The 23,285-nt window shown below is 35.5% G+C and overlaps 1 protein-coding gene across 11 annotated transcripts in view; it reads right to left on the bottom strand.

Annotated features, from left to right (window-relative positions):
- The window catches only part of cobl (cordon-bleu WH2 repeat protein), a 141,303-nt gene that overhangs the window by 43,136 nt on the left and 74,882 nt on the right, over positions 1–23,285 (bottom strand). For 8 of the 11 annotated variants that reach the window (XM_051864792.1, XM_051864796.1, XM_051864789.1 and 5 more), the window contains 6 exons: positions 21,237–21,465; positions 20,129–20,173; positions 16,880–16,965; positions 16,518–16,595; positions 10,399–10,569; positions 620–1,142 (listed from right to left, as the gene is read on the bottom strand). In XM_051864792.1, the coding sequence (XP_051720752.1) occupies positions 620–1,142; positions 10,399–10,569; positions 16,518–16,595; positions 16,880–16,965; positions 20,129–20,173; positions 21,237–21,465 (1,132 nt within the window). The remainder of the gene's footprint in view (positions 1–619; positions 1,143–10,398; positions 10,570–16,517; positions 16,596–16,879; positions 16,966–20,128; positions 20,174–21,236; positions 21,466–23,285) is intronic. The other 3 variants (XM_051864794.1, XM_051864797.1, XM_051864798.1) reach the window with 3 other exon arrangements.

Raw genomic sequence — 23,285 nt, 5'->3', positions numbered from 1 at the left:
AACATGGCCAAATTGTGGAACAACTAAATAGTGCAAAAAAAAAAAAAAATGCTGATGCTTATGCTGATGGCAGAACTTACGTCACACACACAACTGAATGTGTAAAAACCGAGTATACTTTGACCTTTATTTGTACGTTGGACATTGTTTACTGTATATTACAAGGAACATCTTGGCCGAGGGGTGATATGTTGTGCTCTCAGAAATCAGTGATGTGTTATAAAGATGGCCTGGAGCTGAACATGAAAACTCGATATACTGGTCTTTTTTACCTATTGTCCCCCCTCTCACACTCCAGATTCAATATTAAACTGATTTAGTGTGGGAGAGTAAGCTAAAGAGATGGTGAGCAGATGTAAAACTCAGCATGCGTTTTCAGACATGCTGCTTCTGGGGCCAATTTAACATTATCTTTCCATTTATAGGTCATATGTTGAACAGGAACTCATTGAAATGCCAGCAAATCAGCATCGGCAATTTGCCAGTATAAAGAGCTGTAATAATGCTGGAAAGGTTACAGCTAATTCTGTGGCTAGTTTCTGTTTACATTGCTGCATTTTATAACAAAATATGTTCTATTTTTTATGGATATCTCTAGAAACAGACATTGTTACATTACCTATTCCACTATTACGGTTATTCTCCATCTCTTCCATTTTTAGCTCCATCTCTACCTCTGGGTCTTCGGGTGTTGGATCCTCTGAACTTGGACCTGGTTCTTGTTCTGGCATAGTGAGAGGAGCTGCTTCTTCCTTGTTTTCAGGTTCTAATTGAGGTTCTGGTGTAGATAGGGTGTATGCAGCTATCACATGAGCCTGGTGTGTGATAGGTTCTTCAGCAAGACTGCTGCTGCTGGATCCTGCAGCTGCATCATCACCGCTGGAGCTACTGCAGATGGACCTGGCCAGCTCTGAATCCTCAATACTATGGCTTAGATCAGAGTCATTAGCTGGAGTTGAGGCTCTGGGAGCTGGCAGCAGGGTCCTTTCAACTGGCACCGGGATGCAGGGGCCCAGCACATGTGCAGTAGGCACAGAGGTGGAAATAACTGGCTCGGGTGTACTGGGGGGCGGTGTGGGTGGAGGTGCTGGAGCCTTCCGCTTCTTTAGCTGGTTGTGTGTGGACGGAGAGCCGAGGCTTATCTATAGAGGAACAGAGAACAAATGTAAATGTTTTAATGTATGGTACTTCAGGGTGTTGCTATGTGGTTGCTAAGATGTACAGAGTGTTTTTTTTTTTTTTTTTTTCTCCTATGTCTCTACTAGACACTTGTATCATACTTGCCCATATTAAAAGCCTGGTGAAAATGCACATTTTTGGTGGTCTAGAATAGATTTTGGTACACTACCATTCAAAAGTTCAGTAAGATTTTTTATTTTTTTGGAAAGAAATTAAAACTTTTATTCAGCAAGGATGGATTAAATTGATCAAATGTGACAGTTAAGATGTTTTTCACTGTTAAAAAAAAATCTATTTCAAATAAATGTTGCTCTTAAATTTTTTATTAAAGGTAGGGTAGGCATTTTTTTTTACGAACACTTTTTGTTATACTTGCTGAAACTCTCTTCAAATCCTGATAGCAATCAATAATAGAAGTAGTCTAAATATTTAAAAATGCACATATATCTTCTGTGGAAGTCTCATTACCAAAAAATATCTGTCCAATGATACAATGTCCTCTGAAGGGAGGGTGGGATCTTATGCTTTCAAAGCTAGCTTGCTATTGCTAGCCTCTCTCTGAAATTCCCTACCCTAACTTTAATCAAAATGTATCACAACTGTTTTCAACATTGATAATAAGAAATGTTGCATTTTAGCATGATTTCTGAAGGATCATGTGACACTGAAGACTGGATTAATGGCTACTGAAAATTCAACTTTGGCATAATAAGAATAAATTACATTTTAAAATATATTAAAATAGAAAACAATTACTTTAAATTGTAAAAATAATATTAAAACTATATATTAACAATATTACTGTTTTACTGTATTTTTGATCAGATAAATCCAGCCTTGATAAGCCTTCTTTCAAAAACATTTTAAAAAAATCATTCTGACTTCAAGTGTATAAATGCAAATTATTTTTTGTTATTGACTTTCAGCAATGTAAGTGAAATATAATGACAATACAATCCAAATAATCTTATACATCACTTTGATGGACTTTTGTGTTGTGGTTTCTTGGCACAAAAGTCACTGCAATCTTGTGATTTTTGCACTCAATTTAAACACCAATATCCAATTATTTATGGAATTATTCCCTGCATTATAGTTGGAAATTGGTTTCTCCCCAAAGAGAGCACTTTAAAAAGTTTCTCCCCTTTTCTTCACATCTTAGTTCCTTTTGGTGTAAGGTGTAAATGAGATCTGGCTAAAACAATATCCAAATACTACCCATAAAGGAAAATCATGTAAATTCCAGGTGTAAAAATTACCTACAATATTCTGGTCACTGTATATGACTTGAGTCCCTCCTTCTGATCATTTAGAAAAGTAATAACACTCTTCGACAAAATCCCCAACCATGAGTATAGACAACAGCAACAGTGATGCTTCCATTGACAAGCACCACTAATATAGAAAGCAAAAATGCTTAATGAGTTGCTAATGTATATGAAAGTAAACAAAAGACAACTTGCCCAGAGATGGGAGAGATATAATAGAAGGATGTAAAGTTCCTTTGGGGCCATTTTAGATCAGAGAACAAGAAGAAATATATAAAGTAGTATAAAGTTTGAACAAAGCTATAACTTAAAACAAGTTCCTCTCAGCTCACTGATGTAAATCTACATCATGAAGGGTGAATCACAGCCCTACAGTGCAGATGTAATCACATTTCTGTCAAATTCAGAAACTTGTCAGAGGAGACAAACAAAAGTAATAAACTCAATTTTCAAAGACTAAACATTACAGGTAGTAAAAAGTAGCCACTCTCCCTTTAAAAGGGGGTCAATTTCTGTATTTTTTGTATCAGCTTACATATATTGATTGGTAAATACAGCTTTGTAGAGCACTACAGGTTTGTAAGGACACAACTCAGACTAGTGTTTAAGAATCGAATAGCTGCAAACATCGTAGTTTATCAGTTTTAAAGAAAATGAAGCCACCAAAAAACATGCTGTACTGTACATGAATCAGCTTGCTGGCATGTCGAGACACCAACAGCCAGCCTGAACGGCTCAATTCCAGTACAATTCCATGTGTGAACCATGAAATCAAAAACAAGCTACAGTATGTTGGAAATGAACAAGCCTAGGAGGAATGTTCCCGGGTACATGCATGCTCAAAAATGGGTCAGAGGTGAGAAAAACTTTGAACTACATGACATATTCACACTCTGTATGTTGAGGACAAAAGAAATGGGTCAACATTGACTGTTATAGCATTTGATTAACAAGTGCCTCCTTTTTGTAACTATTCATGTTCCGCTACTTGAAATCAATTTTGCAGTTTAATTGATGCTCCTTATGTGAAAAAAAACAATGGCGACCATACACTTGTCAATCAGTTGATGGGTCCTGTGCTTTGGTGAACCTCAGTAGCATATGTGACAAAAAACAGTAGTAAATGTTGAAATAAACATGAACTAACAATAATAAATGCTTCAGAAGTATTCATTGTTAGTTCATAATGTAGTTAAATAATGTTAACAAACGGAACCTTATTGTGAAGCGTTACCAAGACAAGTTAGTTTGAATCACTTGGCACGTTATTTATTGAACTGAATCTGTCAAAATGAATAATGAATCAACATCTGACTCACTTACTGAACTGTAAGTAACCATTATTTTCAGTGATGTCCATTAGATAAAATGAATGTTTGGTATTGATTGATTATCCATTTGACAATGTATTGTTTATACACATCTGCAATAATTTATATATATGCTCCTTAATCAGAAACATAAACAATAGTGTGATAACGTTTGTGCAAAAATAAAAAATATTAATTATATTTAGAGAAGTTATATAAATTTATACTATATATATTTAAATTTTACTTAAATTTTTACTACTTCAATTTAATTTGAATTAAATTAGAATTGAATTGGAATTTTAAAAAGGAATTCTCAAATCAGGTCTGCATAGTGCATAGCTGCTGGAGTCAAAGACATATTTAAGGTATATTTCAATTCGATTTCAATTCATTAAATGCAGAAAAGGTTTCAGAAAGAGCACAGAATCACTGTAGGCCTAGTCAAATAAAAATCATGTCTGTTTCATGATGTATGTACATAATACATGGATCTTCAAGGGACTCTTAATCTGTGTGTGCACCACACACTTAACCTCTGACCTTTAATCTACAAAATGTATGATTTCACTCCTCCGGCATGTTAAAGTTTTAATGTAGAGCGGATGAGAGAAGGGACAGAAGGAGTGCTTAATTACAGGCTATGAAGGCCAGGGTCTCACCGCACTGACACAGAGCCATTGGGTTACATTTCACAGCAGGCTGGCTGGTCATTCATTTTCCTGCTCCGTCCATAACACTGAGCACTGTTTCAACTTTCCCCTACATAATGCTCACAGCGTGCTCTAGGTTGTTCTGATGCATACGAGCACATGCATGTATGCAATCACCCACTCAGGGTTTTTCAGAAAAAGACTTTAGACTTTGACAGGTGTCATAGAGGAATGTATGTAAAGTAGGGATGCACCGATACCATTTTTTAAGGACCGAGTACAAGTACCGATACTTTTTTTCTAGTACTCGCCGATACCGATGCCTATACATTTATTAATTTCTCTCTCTCGCTTTCTTTTTTTTGGTTTTCTTTTGGTGATGTTGCAGTTTTCCAAGCACAATACAGTGAGACTAATGAATGTAGGACAGCTTCTTTACTATTAATCTAATGAAAAAAGTAATAATTTTTATGTGCTTGTCACAAACTTAAAGAACAAATTTCGCAGTGTCCAATAACCTTCAAAGGGCATAATTACCAATATATATTGTTGTTATATAAAAAGAAATTTACAATCAAATTACAAACATTACAACAAATACTATAGATACACAAATTAAATAAACGTGTTTTTCAGATACAGTAGGTTTATTTACCATCTATACATTTATATAACATATTTTGTTGTTTTATTAACATTAGGCTAATATAGGCTACGGTCCCTTTAAGACCGAATCCATGGATACTGACACATATCCTGTTTTCACCCAAATGTTTACGTCCACTTAAGCCATAACAGACTGTATTTACATGAGATACTCCACACGATGGACATTCTGACAATTATGTGTGCATTTGACCATTCAGGCGCAAGGAGAACTGATTGCGCACTGAGAAAACTGGGATCGCGCGCAAGAAAGAGAGAGAGTGCTTCTGGTCTGTGTCATTCAGCACGATTCCGCCTATCCCGCCTTCACTAATCGATAACGAATTGTGATTGAAAGCATGCAGTTCGCAATTTGTGTGTTGTCATCATTAATTTTGAAGTATTTACACACCTCTGAGGCTGACATTGTTTCTGCTGCTGCCCCTGGTGTCTCTGTGCACGGAAAATTCTGTCAGTTACGTCATGCGAGGTATCGGTCTTTGGTATCGGGGGTATTTTTATGAGTACGAGTACAAGTACATGAGCTTGGAATCGGGCCCGATACCGATACTGGTATCGGTGTATCCCTAATGTAAAGGATGACAGATTTTTCATTTTTGGGAAACGTATGCCTTTAACTAACAGAATTTTTTTCACTGGAGAAAAGGTTCCTGATATTTTTACACTTAATTCTTCACCTTAATCCACCTGTTTTTGTCTTACCCTGCTAACCCAATGAGCATTTTGCTGTCCAACGGTCATGCTTTATCTTTGCAATTTCTAGTATTGCATTAGTATTGCATGCTTCTCACGGGCATTTAATAATTTTTGACTTTTCACTCTTAAATCTAGAAATGAAGGTTTTTAAAGAAAACACAATCCCAGCCAAGGAATAAGGGTCTTATCTAGCAAAATGATCGGTCATTTTCTAAAACAAAATAAAAATTATATACTTTTTAACCGCAAATGCTCATCTTGCACTAGCTCTGCGATGTGCCACGCATTACGTAATCACATTGGAAAGGTCACGTGTGACGTGTCTTTTAAAGGAAAAAAATATTTTTAAAATATTTAGACTAAATACCCTGTAGTAATAATTTCAATTATTTTGAAACAGGCACTAATAGAGCACACATAAAAAGTTATCTTAGCTAATGAAATTTTCAGCAGACTTATCAGCACTTTTCAGCAGACAAGTGCAATGTGATAACCCATAAGCTTATAAAATTAACACTTTTTTTGCTTATTCCTTTTATTGCAAATAAACCTGAGATGATTTACCACACAGTCTCCTGTAATTTCTCTCTCCATCTTTCCATGGCCTCTTACATGTTAATTATTAAGTTATATATGGAGATATATCAAATCCCAGGTCTTTCCCCTCTTAATCCTGAGGAATGCTGGGCCTGTGATGAATTTTGAGAACCCTGTACTATTTAATTACGCTGTCCTGTACCCTGGTCATGAGCTGGAATATTGAATTTAACCGTTTTTATGGTGAAACCACACACAGTTCTGTACACACACATACATGTTTGTTTTCAATCTATTGAGGGTTTTTTATTTATTTATTTATTTTATACCAAGCTAATGGTATTTTAATCTCTTACACCTAAACCTTTCCATCACATAAACCTTTTTGAATTAAACAATTTTTTAATGGTCACTTGGCTTCTATTTCTGATTCTTGGTAACCCCGCCCACACTGAAAACTTTTAGCAACCACCCACAACATCACTGTAGCATCACAGTGGTGACATCCATTTTTGGGGTGAAGAAGAAAGAGGGAAACAAATTAATGTATGGCCAAGTATTATAAATATTTCAGTGGCAACCATTTTTAGAAGTGTAATTTTGGTCCAATGAGTTTTCAGTGTGGACATAAAGAAACATTTGTCGCTGGAATCTTGTTGTGCAGAGTCATTTTTAGATACTATATATATATATTCATTTGGAAATAACATAAAGGAGGTCATTTTACATAAATTAGAGAAAAAAATTGGACATGAAGATTACTGTTGTCAGTATTTGTGTAAATCAAGGGGCCCTATCATACACCCGGCGTAATGCCACGTTGTTTAAATAGCAAATGCACTCGTGCCCATCTGTTCGCCCATGGTGGTCTGAAAACGAGGTGTATTCAGGCACATTGCTGGTGCGTTGCTATTTTGAGGGAACTGAAAACGTCTGAGCCATTGACCAACAAAAACCTGGTCTTAAGTCAATGCCGCAGTATTTTTTTGTTATTTAAAGGGAGCGTTATGAATATGCGCCTATAGGCGGATGCACAACGTGCATACACTCTGCTTGTTACACACACAGGGACGCACAGCAGCACACAAACATTATTAAAAATAAAAGGATTCCTCTCTGGAGAAGCGTTCAGTCTTTCTGCTAGCAAATTTCGCCATGTAAATAGTGAATCCGCCACGGTGCAAGCACAACTGGCTTTTAAAAGGGATGGGAGATGAGACTGTGATTGGTTTATTGCACGCTGCACCCAAAACACACCCATGACTCATTAAGAGAATAGGGACAACCCTTTTAGACATTTTTTTCCGTCGTTAAACTAGCAAAAGAAGATGTGGACATGCCCTAAATGCACCTACACCATGCACTTCAGGCCGTGCGCTTTGGTGTTTATTATTTTTACAATTCTTGACTTAAATAAATTTCTCTTCTCTCACATGAGAAGCAACAAAAATATTAGAAAATGAAATATTCTTCTTTAAAAAAAAAAACAAAAAAAAACAAAAAACAAAAACTAAGATACAAATAAGAACAAGTATTCTTACGCTAAACAAACACTTAATCCTCAAAATAAACCTAAACAAACATCCATAAAGAGGTTTGCTTTGGCAAAAGGGGTCATTTAAACAAAACACAATGTCTCCCTCCTTACAAACATAGAGAAGGAGAGTTGTACTGTAACAGTGTGGTCTTGCGTCAGTACCGCGCTTCTTTGTTGTGACCGTTTTATTTTTATCTCCCTATTCCAGGTCACATTTAGACCTCCACAGTGTTGCCTAATCAGTCATAAATCCAGCCACCGCTGAGAAAAGCCCAGAAAACACATCTAATAGACCAGAGTGTCAGTTAGCGTTACAGGGCCACAGTCAGATCTTTTTGGGAAGGAGGAGGGATGTGGGAAAAATAAACCACTTTGTGGCCCTTGTAAATTTTTCCAGTGTGTAAATGCTACATACAGTAATCTTTGCAAAAGAATCCAAAGAATGTGACAATAGCCATAAGGTATCAATGACTGCCATCACCTTTCATAAACTATTACAGTCATAAGTTGTGTCATTTTGAGAAAAAAAAAAAAAACAAAACTATATGATGTTTCATGAGGGTGATGAAAAGAACTGTCATTGTTGGACGAGTTGGTCCTTTAAGGGTTACGAATCACTTGCTATTGTTTTCCGACCAAAATCTTGCCAGAGAAGTAGTTTAAGGTCTCTGCCTCATGTGCAGAGTATTTTCATGAGCTGAGCTAACAAAGGGCTCTGATGATGTCATGAGAGGATAAGGGTGAGATGACCTTCTCTAGCCTCTTAAAGCAGCCCATTGTAAAATCCTCATCTTAGGTGTACAGAGGGAGAACACATGATGAATATTCACTATTTGCATCAGGTTCAAAAGACCAAAACAATGTTTTTATACTTAACACATTTAATTTAATTCTACAAGTTCATCTTGATAAATATACAACTCTATAGATGAGAAAAGATACAAAATGCACTGTTGAGTCACTGTTATTGCTCAATAGTTTGACCAGGTCAAAGTTTAAGCTTAAAACCTTTGAGAGATCTACAGGAGCAAGGCAGACATTATATGACTGCACTCATGTGGTCAAACCCCAAACTGCCATACTACTTACAGTATACTGGAACTAAGAAAACATATGTACATTAGTACACATCAACACTATCTGATCTCATTACAAATGAATGATGCAAATGTCAATCAAGATGAGATGATGTTTTTCAGTAACATAAATGGAATTATACTGTATTATTATTATACATTGCCCGGCCAAAAAAAAAAAAAAAAAGTTGCTGTTTGGATTTAAAAAGGCAAATGCTTAAGAGTCTATAATTGTATCATTATTGCAGTGATTATTATGTTTCTAGCTTTTTGTATGTTTGGCAAGAGTTCTTCTAACCCTAATTAATGAAGTATGTAGCTTTTCATTTCTCAAACAATGTCAAGATTCATCAGACTCAAATTGTAAAAGAATGGTTGGGAGGGAGCATGAAGAATCATTTTCACACATGAATTGGCACCTCTGAGGCCAATTAAATTAATCTTGACCAAAAATTGATGCACCTGTTGATGGAAATAAATGTTGTGATGTTATTTCCATCGAGAGGTGCATCAATTTTTGGTCAAGATCTTATTGACAATGCAAGAGTCTAGCACTCTGTAAAGTCTTACTCCAGCACATTCGGAAGACTTGATGAATTTGAGGTCTGGACTTAAAGGTTTATGTGTGAAAATGATTCTTCATGCTCCCTCCCAACCATTCTTTCATTACTATGGAAGTGAATAGGGCACATCAACTGTTACACAGTCCTATTGTTACATATTATTGTTACATACGGTTTTGTGTATCTTGTGTTTTGTTATTTGGACTTTTTGGTTGCATTCTGCCCTGTTCTTTTCCTGTTTCCTGTGCCATATTTTGTAGTCCTTTGTATTTTTCTTTATGATTAGTTCCCTGGTTGTATCCAGGTGTGTCTTGTTAGTCTAGTACCCTGTGTGTATATAAACCCCAGTTTTTCCTGTGTTCATTGTCAGGTCTTGTTCTTCCCAGGTTGTTTTGTTGGTGAGCTCAGTTCTGTTTTGTTTATCTGTTCCCGGAGTTCCCCAGTGTGTAACTTTGTGTATTTTGGTTCTTTTATATCTTTAATAAACCTTATTGCACTTGGATCATGCTCTCGCTCATATCTGAGTTAGCCAGCATTACATCTATACATTTTTTTTTTTTTTTTGATTTTCATTTAATTTTTTGCTGCAAATCAAAGTTTTTAATGTGACAGTTTCTTTGTGATTCATCTCAGAGCTGGTTAGTTTGGTTCTTGTGGTTCAATTCCAGTGCGGTTTTGCAATTATAGCAATCCGTCAAACTGTGTAACTGCTTATGTATGGTAAGTTTTACATCCCTGTAAGCTACAATATTAACAGAGCAGAGAATGCAATCACAGGTTTTTACAGTGCACAGGAGCTGTTAATGACAAAAAAACTAAAGACCTAAAATGACAACTACTCCAAGGAATTATTATTTAGACTGTGTAAATATTTGTCAGCGGTTATGATTGGTGTGTGTGTCATTGCTCAAACCTGTGATGTTAGTGGTAAAGTCTGTGTGGGAGCTGATGGGGGTGCTGGAGCTCTGCGTTTCTTTAATTCCACTTTCGGGGACATCTTGGAGATGTTCATCACAGACTGAGACTGACCAAGAGTGCTGGGACGGGTCTCCACACAGGAGCCACTTGCCACCACTGATATACCCTGAGCATAAAACAAAGAGAGAAACTTTAAGATATATACAAATACACATTTAGCAATATGTCTATAAATTTAAGTGCAAAGTAGAGAAAGTAGAGGCTAGCTTAGTGCAAATGACAAGGTGTACACATAATGAAGGTGCATTGTACAGAGAAATGAGGTTGAATAGCCATTAATTTTCAATTCAATTCAAAAGGAAAGAATGTTTATGAGCCTTTCTTAGGAAATATCACCCTTTACAGTATTTGCTACGTGGGTCTCATTGCTTACTACTGATATAATTATATTTATCTTCATAAATATAACTTTGTAATGCAAAATATCTTTATAAATATCTTAAAAATAAAAATATCATAAAATTAAACCGTCATTATTTAGAATGTTTTAAAACATTTACTTTGAAACCATTTTTTCCCCCAAATATTAACTATTACAAAGCATGTGAGTGATACCACCTGAATTTACTCTACCTAATTAAATTATAAGTACTGTACAGTATAGGAATTCCAATGATGTGATGGGCTTGAAATAAAGTATCACTTTTTAGTTAGGCTTTGGTAGTTAGAATAAATAATTAGGACACACTAATAATGTCAGAAACTGTGTTCTGAACTGGATTCGGACAATAATGCCTACAGAGCCAGAGAATATATGCTGCATGGAAATGGAACAGGTATAGTTTAGTTTAATTACAGTTATAGCTTATGTTATCATCTTGCTTTTATTCATTATTAGTACAAGACTGTTGTAGCGGACCCCGTCTGAATGATGGCCAAAATTTTGAGTTTTATGATGTTTATTGTACACAGCAAATTACACAGAAACACTCGTTACAATTAACAGTAAACAAATATATACAGACCTAATGCCTTTTCGGGGGGTTCTTAATAAACTGGTAAGCTTTATCAATCAACTCTGATTAATTACTGTATAATAAAGTGCGTGCTCTCCCTTTCATTACTGCCGTAACCAGTATCGCTCCAGAAACCGTAAGCTGGATCAGGAACAGTTGGTAGTGATTCATCTTTGAGTAACAAGTTTTTCGCAAAACTTGTGTTTTTTTTATTGTCCCTTTGTATTGACATTCATTCAGAAAGCAGTCTGGTCTAAAATGATTTGCGCAGACATAAACAAATTTAGGTATATGGGGGTGCATTCCCTTCAAAAACAAAACTAATCCACTGTGTCTTCAGCGGCTCTGATGTCAGGAGAACATGGTGACTGTCTTACACCCATCAACAAAACACCTCGCTTACGAGACAAGCTCTCTACAGCTGCTCCAGCCTGGAGAAAATGGCGGACTGAGTACAACTCGCTCAGGGCGGGGTCTATGCTAATAAGTTCGTCAGCAGTTGTGGCAGGGGCCTGTGCAAAGTGACGTCACTTTGCCCAGAATCTGCAAACGGCTTGTTCTGAAACACTGCTTATGATTTATGGGAATTTAAAAAAGGAGTGGGTGGATTATTACCATTATAGGGTGGTTGTGTACACACACTGCCAACACACATTTATGTTCAAACACCATGTAAAAGTGAATATTGCATAATAGGTGCCCTTTAAAGGATTAGCTCACTTTAATATGAAAATTACCACAAGCTTTTCTCACCCTCAAGCCATCCTAGGTGTATATGTCTTTCTTCTTTCTGATGAACACAATCGGAGTTATATTAATAAATATCCTGATGCATCCAAGCTTTATAATGCCAGTAAATGGGACCAACGAGTTTGAAGCTCAAGAAAGTGCATCCATCCATCATAAAAGTACTCCACACGGCTCCGGGGGGTTAATAAAGTCCTTCTTAAGTGAAGCGATGCATTTGTGTAAGAAAAATATCCATATTTAACAAGTTATAAAGTAAAATATCTAGCTTCCGCCAGACCGCCTTCCGTATTCAACTTATGTAAAAAGCATAACTGGTGCGACGTCCCGTTCACTGTTCACTGCCATTATGAAGCTGGGATGCGTCATGATATTTATTAATATAATTCCGATTGTGTTCATCAGAAAAAAGAAAGTCACATACACCTAGGATGGCTTGAGGGTAAGTAAAGTTTGGGGTAATTTTCATTTTAAATCGCAATAATCCTTTAATAATTTGCAAGGCAATAAAAAACAGGGGAGGCGCAATATCTATAACAGTGATGGAACTGGTACTTTTGGCATGAGGAATGACATGAGGATAACATTTCTTGAAAGTTCCACTGTAACCTTTTATAAATTATACATAAACTTCAATATTTTCTCCTAAGAATTAACATTATTTTGATTATATATTTTTTTTGGTAGTATCATACTCCAACATCCTGCACATAACAGTAATCCTGTAGTGTAAGAGGCAGTGGATCCTGAATTTAAAGGGCAGAAGGTTTAACAAAGGACAGCAAATCAATAACATTTGGGCTGGAAATGTCACGACCTGCTCCTGGAGAATGGATGAGTTCTGAGGGCTTTACCCTGGCCATGACCACCCCACGTTTACACACCATAAAACAGCTGCCCTGAGAAGACGGTTAACAGGGAGGGTCTCAAGATATAAACTAAATTGATATCTTCTGATTCCTTAACCTGCTATGCAAGTTTACGAGTTTAGTAATCCCAAATTTATAAATCGGTACAACACTTAGCATAATGTGTAATTAAACTGTGTAATTATTGAGAAGCAGAACTACAAGCGAGGGTAGGTGAAGAGAAAGAAAATAAAAGAATGGGGAAATCAGAACTAGATCCATTTGAATGAATAATAAAGTTATGGCCCTATTCTCTGTGTTTTATACAGCTTTCATTAACAAGATTTACAAGTGCATATATTGTGTAGATCTTTGAATGAGAAGTATTAAGTTTTACACTAGTGAATTTCTAGAAGCAAAAAAAAAAAGAAAACAAACACACACACACACACACACACACACACACTTGACATTAAAAGCATAAAAGCATAATTTTGTATGATGTTAAAATTCATTCTCCTATTTCATTATGTGACAAAGGCTGTGTGCTGAACTGAGAATTTAAGAATCAATTTAAATTCCAATTCATTTAGTTAATTTGGACTGAACTGTTGAGAGCACAATTGTTGCGAGCATAGTTTTTAATAAACTATGGAATAAACGAATAAACTATTGTATATATATATATATATATATATATATATATATATATATATATATATATATATTAGTACACTTGTATTGTTTTAGTTCGTATTACATAATCAAAAGATCAAATTTTGATATCACTTATCTGAAAACATTGCAAACAAGTGGCGGTTCTAGCTTGTATAGTGCCCTGGGTGAACCACTCATTCTGGCAGAAACAGCTACAAGTAGGCCACTCTTCAGCTCCTGAAGGAGGTTTAACACTGTGGTTCTTTCACAAGATTTTTTGTTTGTTTGAGTGGTCCAACATTCAACTACTGGCTAAATCAATGGCGTGAGATTGAGGTGTGACTACCTGTTTAGTCAAACAATTTTGGACTGGAAGCGGTTTTAGAAATGTCTGGGAAATCTGTTTGAAAGCAAACATTATTTTTGCAATTTTGTTTGTTGCCACTAATGTCAAAAATTACACACTTCACCTTACAAACAAAAGTAGAAAAGCAGGGATATGTACACACACACACAGAGGTGTGAAAAGGACGAGAGAGGATGTTCCTTTAAGAGAGAGCAGAGAGATCTGGCAAACACTGACAGGAATGATACTGGATCTTCTAGAACCTTGCATGAGTGTTTGAGTGAGAGCTCAGCTGTTGGTTGGAACGGGAGAGAGGGAAGGTATGCAGTCTTGCAGCTTGACTTGAGAAGAAAGAGTAACAAACAGACATATGATCCAAACTAGACATAAAACTAGGCACAAACAAACACACTAACATCTGGAAAAAGTACAAAGACAAAATAATCACAGCTCCCCTATCTTGGCCACAAGCTTTCATTGGACTACACAACCTCCCTGTAAAAGTTTGGCATTCTCTCCATCGTTTTTTTTTTTTTTTTCCTCACCCCTCTCTGCCCTTAGAATGGAATGTTCAAAGTGGGAATGGCTATTAGCGGGTTATATAATCGGAAATCAGTTACTGCGACGTGTTGAAAATGGCTCTTGGCTCTGTGATATTGTAAATAGCATGCACCTGAACTTGTGCAATCACAGGGGGGAACATCGAGAGCAGGGAAGAGCCCTTCATAAAAAAGGGTGATTGATATAAAATAACCGGCATATTAAAGATGAATTATGGACGTCCGGGCTGTTAAGCGCATGTGTCTAAAGGTCATCAAGAACACAGTGTGTTTCTCAGAGAGAAGCGAAAAGATGTACAGAGCAATGTGGGTGTAGAGATAAAATCTCTGGAAGATTAAGTGTGTGTCAGTGTATATACTTAATCATATATTCGACACACATTTGTACCCAAAAGTCAATCTGATAAAACCTCCTTTTGGGGACATACTCATTTGAAAAAATGGTATGAAAATAAAATTATTATTATTATATACTGTAAATTCATAAAGTTTTCTGTTGGGGTTAGTTTTTTTATAGTATTTATAACTACCTGGAAAAAAATAGTCTATGGTATATTCCCATTCAGATAACACAGAGAGAGAGAGAGAGAGAGAGAGAGAGAGAGAGAGTGTGTGTTTGTGCAAGTTTGAGTCAAAAATGTCCTCACTTATATAGTGAAATATTATGACAACCAACTAGTGAACACATTTTACTGGTCCTCACTAGTTAAAAAGGCTTATAAATCGGTTAAAACATATTTTTATTTAAATCTAGTGTTTTTGCACATTTCTGTTATTTTTAGGGGTAGGGGTTGGGTTAGGCCAACAAACATATATATATATATATATATATATATATATATATATATATGTTGAAACAAACATATGTGTATGTATGTACGTACGTACGTGTGTGTGTGTGTGTGTTTGTGTGTGTGTGTGTGAGTGTGTATGTGTGTGTTTGCATTGGGGTAATATCACAAAAGGGTCATCCAAGAAGCAGGTAAGTACCAGCAGAGAACTCTGAGATCTTGTCTTGCTCAGATTTGCTCAGGTAAAACTATCCATCTGAATGAAGTTTGAACAGTGATAGTGACTTAAGGAAAACTTAAGAAAATCTTATAAAATGTAGAAAAAAGTTAAACTGTATCATCTAGGTCAATTCTGTGTGAGCGCTGCTGGAGATCACACTTTTGCTCAAGTGATTACTGACACCTAGTGGTGATACTGGATGGAAATTTCTGAAACACACTTAGTCTGTAATTTATTGAAATGAATGAATGAATGAATAAACAAATAAGGACACAAATTTCCATTAATGTAGATTTATTATCTTTTATTATTATTGTTGTTGTTGTTGTTATTATATAAAAATGATATATGATATAATTATATATAATATATAATTATATATATTATATTCATGAATATATTATTTATGTTTTTTTTTTTTTAATACTAACCAATCAGCATTCAGACCAGAAGTTCTGGTGCAGAACTATTCTTTTTTGGAGTGTGGAATTTCTAAAACAAATTCTATTACTATTCTGTAAACGTTATTAAAAATAATAAATAAATAAGGACAAATTTCCATTAATATTGTTTTATTATCTTTATTGTTGTTGTTGATGCTGTTGTTATTAATACAATGTATTATTAAAAATGTATTAATATAATATATTTTGTATTGACTAATCAGCATCCAGAACTATTCTTTTTCATAATTAAAAATAGAGATCATTCACTGATGCAATAAAAGTCAATTTCCAATCAAATTAACCACAAAAAAGTGTGGTGCTATTTGGCACAGAAGTTCTGAAAAGAACAAATGAACAATTTTTTGAAATGTAGAGGAATTAGCCTGCAGACAGTATAATTGTGTTAAAGTTTGAAAACTGTAGCAGACGGAGAGATAAGAGTGCATTAGTAAGGGACAGTGGAGTTCATAGGTTAGTACTTACATTAATGTTAGTGTCTGCATTGTCAACAACACTATCATCATCAAGACTGTCCATGTCCTCAGAGGACTGGTCTTCAGTCTGAAATGGGAATGTAACACTAGCATGGCAGGCAGACTCACAATAATCATGAAAACCATGCAGTGCAGGACATAAACACTGCAATATCAATTAAACGTTTCATTTTCAGTATATTTTGCGACATGTATTAGTTTCCTCCAGCATATCCATGGATTCAGGTGTTTGTTGCTATACAACATGCAGCATTCAAACATACAGCACCGTCAAGGTTTAAACAGACAAAAATATGTATGAACAAATGTACTGTATGTGTAGGTTTGTGCACATGTAAGCCTGTGTTCTACCTTTGATTTCCTGCGATTAAACTTGAGGAAGCCCAGCAGACCCTTTTTATCTGATCCACTCAGACTGTTGGAGTGAAGAGATTCAGCTGAAAGAGAAACATATTTGTTCAGCATCTTACACAAACACACAGAAGCTACTATTATAATCTAGAATTGAGTCAAGCAATGTTACTTTTGTTCAATTTGAGTGGTTAATTTTGAGCTAGCTAATGAAAATAATGGATTATGGTAGATACAAGATTAGCATATGCAGAATAAATACTAGTGCTTGAATGTCAGCAAAATAGTAGCATTAAAGTTTTAAGTGAGTTAGGATTCAGGCTTTGGTTCTGTGCAAATGAAATGCCACATCAAAGCAACTCAGCTATTGTAATGTAATGTAATGTAATGTATTGTATTGTAACAAGATCAAACTTTAATCTTACATTTGACATAAACTAGCCTTCTTTGGGGTCAGTAAGATTTTTTTTTTTTTAAAAAATAATACTTTTATTCAGCAAGGATGCATTAAATTAATCAAAAGAGACAGTAAAGACATTTACAGTGTTACAAAAGATTTCTATTTCAAATAAATATTGTTCTTTTGAACTTTCTATTCATCAAAGAATCCTTAAAAAACATATTTCCACACAAATATAAAGCAGCACAACTGTTTGAAAAAATTGATAATAAGAAATGTTTCTTGAGCACCAAAAATCATGTGACAATGAAAACTAGAGTAATGGCTGCTGAAAATTCAGCTTTTCTTTCATAGGAATAAATTACATTTTTAAAAAATATGCAGGCTTGGAGATTATAAAAGAAAAAAAAAATCAAAAACATTAAAAAAAAAATCTTACTGACCCTTAACTTTTGAATGGTAGTGTAAACCAAACATAAATAGCATATGATCATTGGAATAATCCAAACAGACACACACACACACACACACACACACAGTGTAAAATGGTGTATGTTAAGAGCTGACTTGCAAGCACTGTAATAATGCTTTCCCATCGTGCATCACAAGACACCAAGGGCCTCATTTATAAAATGTTACACAGAAACCGTCCTAAATTTGATCTTATGATCATTTCTCCGATGTGCATACGTGTGATTCATAGAATGAACGTACACACAGAAAATGCGCGTCGCCTCTCTTTTAGATGTGCAATAAAATCGTAAATGATCTTGAACTTGCGCTCAGCTGAATGGTTTCAGTTCTCTGCGTTTTAAACGACACTAAATTAATGTCATTTACATATAAAAGATCACCAGTCATCGTCCAAATCCTTGGTGAACTGCAAGAATAGCTTAGATTTCCAAAAAACCTGCAGTAATCTGACCAGGAAAAGTGTGTACGTCTGCTCAGACCCTGATGTGGCACTAAGCAATTTTCCATGTCAAAGACCGGTTTTATAAATATGAGCGTTGGCGTGGATTTAAGCGCACGCTTTATAAATGAGACCCCTTAACACGTCACTTAATGATCAACATTTAAGCATGTATGAGACAGTTTGTTATATCAAGAATTTAAAGTCCCCCTGTAGTCAATTATTTGATCACTTAAAACTCATCTTTGATCACCAAAATGACATATTTAAACATTTTTTCCAGTGAAATGTTTTTTTTTATGCCTTAAAATAGCTTGAATATAACTCTACACCCTTGCCTAATTTAATATTTATGGTCAATGAATATGCAAATTAGCCCCGCCTCCACTCGCTCACGGCAGCTCAAAGAGTCTACTGTTGCTGTAGTGACGAGCAATATATGCTTATATATTGCTATATATGCTTATATATTGCTTATTTATAAGCTTATATATTGCAAAATAAGCTATATATGCTTATTTAACTTTATAGTGTTAAATAAAAACCCCTTTGTGCGTAATGTTACCGTCTGAAATCCTGCAGGCGCCGGTGCCTTCTCCGTAGCCTACATGCAATTGCACAGCCTTGAATGAGCGCGGATTTCAGGTAGGCTAATATCTATGGTTTGATCCATTCCAGACCTAGCCAAAATAACAATTTAAAAAGGACTGAATAAAGCTTTCTCCGAACTTGACATGTGATGCCACACTGACTGACATATGTACACGAATTATGGTCACACGCCCAGAGCAATATTGTTTTAGCTATGTTTTATAGTACTAAAATATTTCGAAGGTCAAAAACATGAACTTTATTGGCTTTACATCAAATCAGCTGTCACTAGCTACTTTGCCGTGATATGCGCTCGTACACTTGGCACAGCCCTTGCGATGGTTCTGTCGGACACATAACAGTAATTAAAATTATTAGCCTTTTGCTTGACTACGTTATCAAACAGCTAATATTAAACATATCTCAGGATCAAACAGCTGACTTCTAACAATCAGTATCCCAAACGCTTTGAACAACTCAGAACGTCAGTGGAGAAAGGCAAATAGTTACATCAAATAGGCAAATACATCATAGACTCGCTATATTACTAAATCTACACAATTTTTCATATCAACATAAAATATACCGGGATAAGCTGGCTTCTCTCTTCTGCTTCAGAACAGTCATAATTAATGATATGCTAAAGCCTGCCTGCATGTTGTCTTGATTGGTTACAAGGTAGTCTGTGACGCCACAAGCACCCACTATTTTAAACCGCGGGTTTTAGACTGTCTTTGGTTTGCTGCAGTTTTAAACATAAAATACTCAGCAATGGTGCTGTCTTATGAATTTGAACATGGTTTGTCTTAAAGCATATTAAAAACACTACATAGACATATAAACAACATTTTAAAAAAAATTGATTTTCACCACAGGGGGTCTTTAAGAGTTTAAATAGATATTTCACATTTGTGGAATCAATAAAGAAACATCCAGATATTGTAGTTACTTGACAACTATTAGACATGTATACAGTCTGTATTAATAAATGGAAGAGGAAGTGTTATAAGCGGCAATGCACTAAAAGCAGTACAAAATTCTGACATTAGATGGCGCTACACTTCTGCAAAGCCTTTACGTCAATGCATTTAGATGAAGGAACACTAACACAGCTACAAAACCTAAAAAAGAATCAGCAGGACAAGGAACAGGTTTTCTGAATACAACATAAATGCAGTGAGAATGCAAGCATGACAGTTTCTATCAACCGGGTTATTTTAATCATAAAAAGCTCAAGAATGTTCTGCGACAAGAAGCAGACTCTCAGCACATTCAAGACAGTTTAACAACATATACTGTAAAGGCACTATGACGACTATTCAGCCAAAGTCATGTACATCAGTACCTGAGTAGCTCAGGGCAGGTGTCGAAGCCATTTTAGGCTGGAGAACTGAAAACAATCAAACCAGTAGAGCATTTGAAAGGAAATGAGATATATGAATAGACAAATTTTTAAACTTGACTAGACAGTAAAAGACTCATAGTTCAGACAGTGAACTTTTCAGACAGACTTTTAGTGCCTTTAGGTTCTATACGAGTATGTTAGGTAAAAATAGAGCTGACTAAACTCTTACACTGCCACAACAAAAAAAACTGTAAGTGGAAACATCTAAGAGTGTGACTGAACAGGAAAAAAATGCTTAACAGAAAAAAGTGGAGAAAAAAAAAAAAAAAGCATGACAGTTTCCACAAAATGTATCGTTTTAAACTGATAATAATTCTACTTCTGCTTTGCCAAGTCAGCATATTAGACTGATTTCTGAAGGATCATGTGGCACTGAAGACTGGAGTAATGGCTGAGTATTCCGCTTTGACATCAATGCAATAAATCACATTTAAAAATATATTAAAGTTATTTAAAATTGTTATATTCCACAATATTATGGTTTTTACTGTATTTTTCATCAAATAAATGCAGCCTTGGTAAGCATAAGAGACTTCTTTTAAAAACATTATATAAAGCATTTTGCATTTGACTGGATTGCATTCGTAGAGTAGATGCTCATGTGGTCGAATGTGGTTAAACAGCCACAAAAGATGCCTTCTCTCCGCCTACTGACCTAGTGCGTAAACATTACGGGAAGTGCACTAGCCAGACAGAATTTGAGCTTTGTCAGCTGAAGAGCTAAGTTTGGTTTGAAGACGATAAATGTACAAAGCACAATGTTCTCTTGGCATTCCTGATTTCTAACACGCAATCTTGCGTTCATATGCAAATTGTGCAAGCTTATTTCGTCCATTAGATCGAAAGATCTGAAAAAGCCCTACATTTACCCACCCATAGACCCTCCCCTCGAAGAAATCAGGACCGAAGTGGTCGAAAGTTGACAAAACACCAGGTGTATGTGTTTCCCTCATCTACTTGTGACCTGATCCGACAAAAAAAAAAACTTAATACCAGGTGTAAACAGGGTCTAAGTGACCATAAGTGTCCTGACTTTTTTATCTCATACCTAGCATCTGATCCAGGACATAGAGTTCCCTGATACCCAACTCGCTCAGGGACTTGTCCAGTTCCAGTTGTTGGTGGCTGATATTGTCTCTGAACAGCAGGACATGGGTAGGGTCAAACTCGCACTTCTGACAGATCACAGGCACCAGGGTATGCAGGGGGACCAATGGATTTACTCGAACCACGGCCTTCTGACTGTGATGATAGTTCACTACCAAACGCACCGTTTTCTATGTGATAAGAGAAAGAGAAACAGACATGTGAAGCATGAGAGTAATTCATTTAGAGAGTAATTTATATGTATTAAAGGGATAGTTCACCCCCCAAAAAATCTGTAATTACTCATCCTCATGTCATACCAAACCTGTATGACTTTTTTTTTCCTGTGGAACATAAGAATACATTTAGATTTTGACATTTTTTGTTTGTTTTTTGTCCATACAATGGCAGTCAATGGTCAAGCAAAACTGTTTGGTTCCCAACATTATTTAAAAAAAATCTCTTTTATTTTCTGCAGGAGAAAGTAATGCAAAAGGGTTTGGAAGAACATGAGGGTGAGTAAATGGTGACAGAATATTCATTTTGGGGTGAACTATCCATTTAAATCCTTAATCATCTGCCTTAAAAAGGAATATTAAAGAAGTTAAATACAACTTTAGCTTTATGCTGTTAATTACCACAGCAATTAAGCTGAATTGTGATCCATCTCTGGAATTGCATTTATGCAAAAAAAAAAGCCTAGCAGGCAGTCACAACATAAGGGTGCATGTTGACAGCAGCTATGTTGTATTTAATCTAAAAAATTGTTTTAATGGAGGGAAAATGAAAATTCAAAACCAGCATGGTACCGAACATTCAAAAACTCTCTTCCTGTAGATGACAGAGGTGGTAAACTCACTCCTGTGGCTATAATCATTTGCATGATCAAGATAAGATAATGTGCAGCACAGATCTCTGAAGTTTCACATGAGTAGTGGGCTAAATTAGACTGTATATGCAGATGTTTGCAGTACCATGTAAAGGAAGTGTCACACCAACCACAATACACTGCTTAGAGAAAATCTTTTTCAGAGATCGGAATTATAGGTTCCATCGATCACCAATAAATCACATTGTGCAAATACTAATACTGCTCAAAAACATCCAAAAAACTTTATCTCAGAGGCAGCTAAATTTCAACCTAGCTAACAGTAAAAAACCTACTGTTAATCAAGGTTAGCACAAGAGACGCTAAATGTGTGCCATTTCCTGTGCATTGTCATGCAGACAAACAAGAACATACCAGAGAAGACTGAAGTGTCACAAAATTGTAGGCAACACTTCTGTTTTGTTTCACATTTTAAAGTGTAATATCCACTAGGAGAAAAACTGTTACTTCACTTTGTCACAAGTTCTTAGACTTATATGGATGTGAGACAACATGTGCAGTATATATTTATAGACACTGCACACTCAAAAGACACTTAAAAAACAGAAAATGATTTCTGAAAATGTCCACTGTCTTTGTGTTAGTATGAGTTAAGTAGGTGGAAAGGCAGATTATACAGTTAATGCAGTATTTATCACTTGCACTATAACATTATCTCTAAACACATGTACTGTATGTATATATTTCAAAATCAACAAATGGGTTGTCTGAAAGACTATATGGTCTTAAAGTGCATATGGTCTAACAGATATTGATAAGATAAATACACTGAATGTCATGACTCTCTGGAACACTTGATTACAATTGGTAAACAGCTGCATTCAGCAGTTAAATATCATTGTATAACAAAGCAGTAAAGCACTGTATATTTAACAGTTTTTCAGGGCAACTAATAGCTTAAATCAATGGTCTTCAATTGGGGGCCTGTCAGTTATTGTTTGATGAAAATGTATCAACATGCTAAATTTAAGAACCCAGATTTATCTCATTGTTCTTCCAAAATTAAAAAGTAATAAGTAAAATTTAAAAGTAATATAAATGTAACTGTACATCAATGATTTTAATATTTTCTACAGTACTTCTAAGTGTGTGTTCAAACTTTTAGTTCAGTTCTCTTGGTTC

Source organism: Ctenopharyngodon idella, chromosome 16 (assembly GCF_019924925.1).
Source record: "Ctenopharyngodon idella isolate HZGC_01 chromosome 16, HZGC01, whole genome shotgun sequence".
Lineage (NCBI taxonomy): Eukaryota > Metazoa > Chordata > Actinopteri > Cypriniformes > Xenocyprididae > Ctenopharyngodon > Ctenopharyngodon idella.
This window is presented reverse-complemented; position numbering and strand designations above follow the sequence as displayed.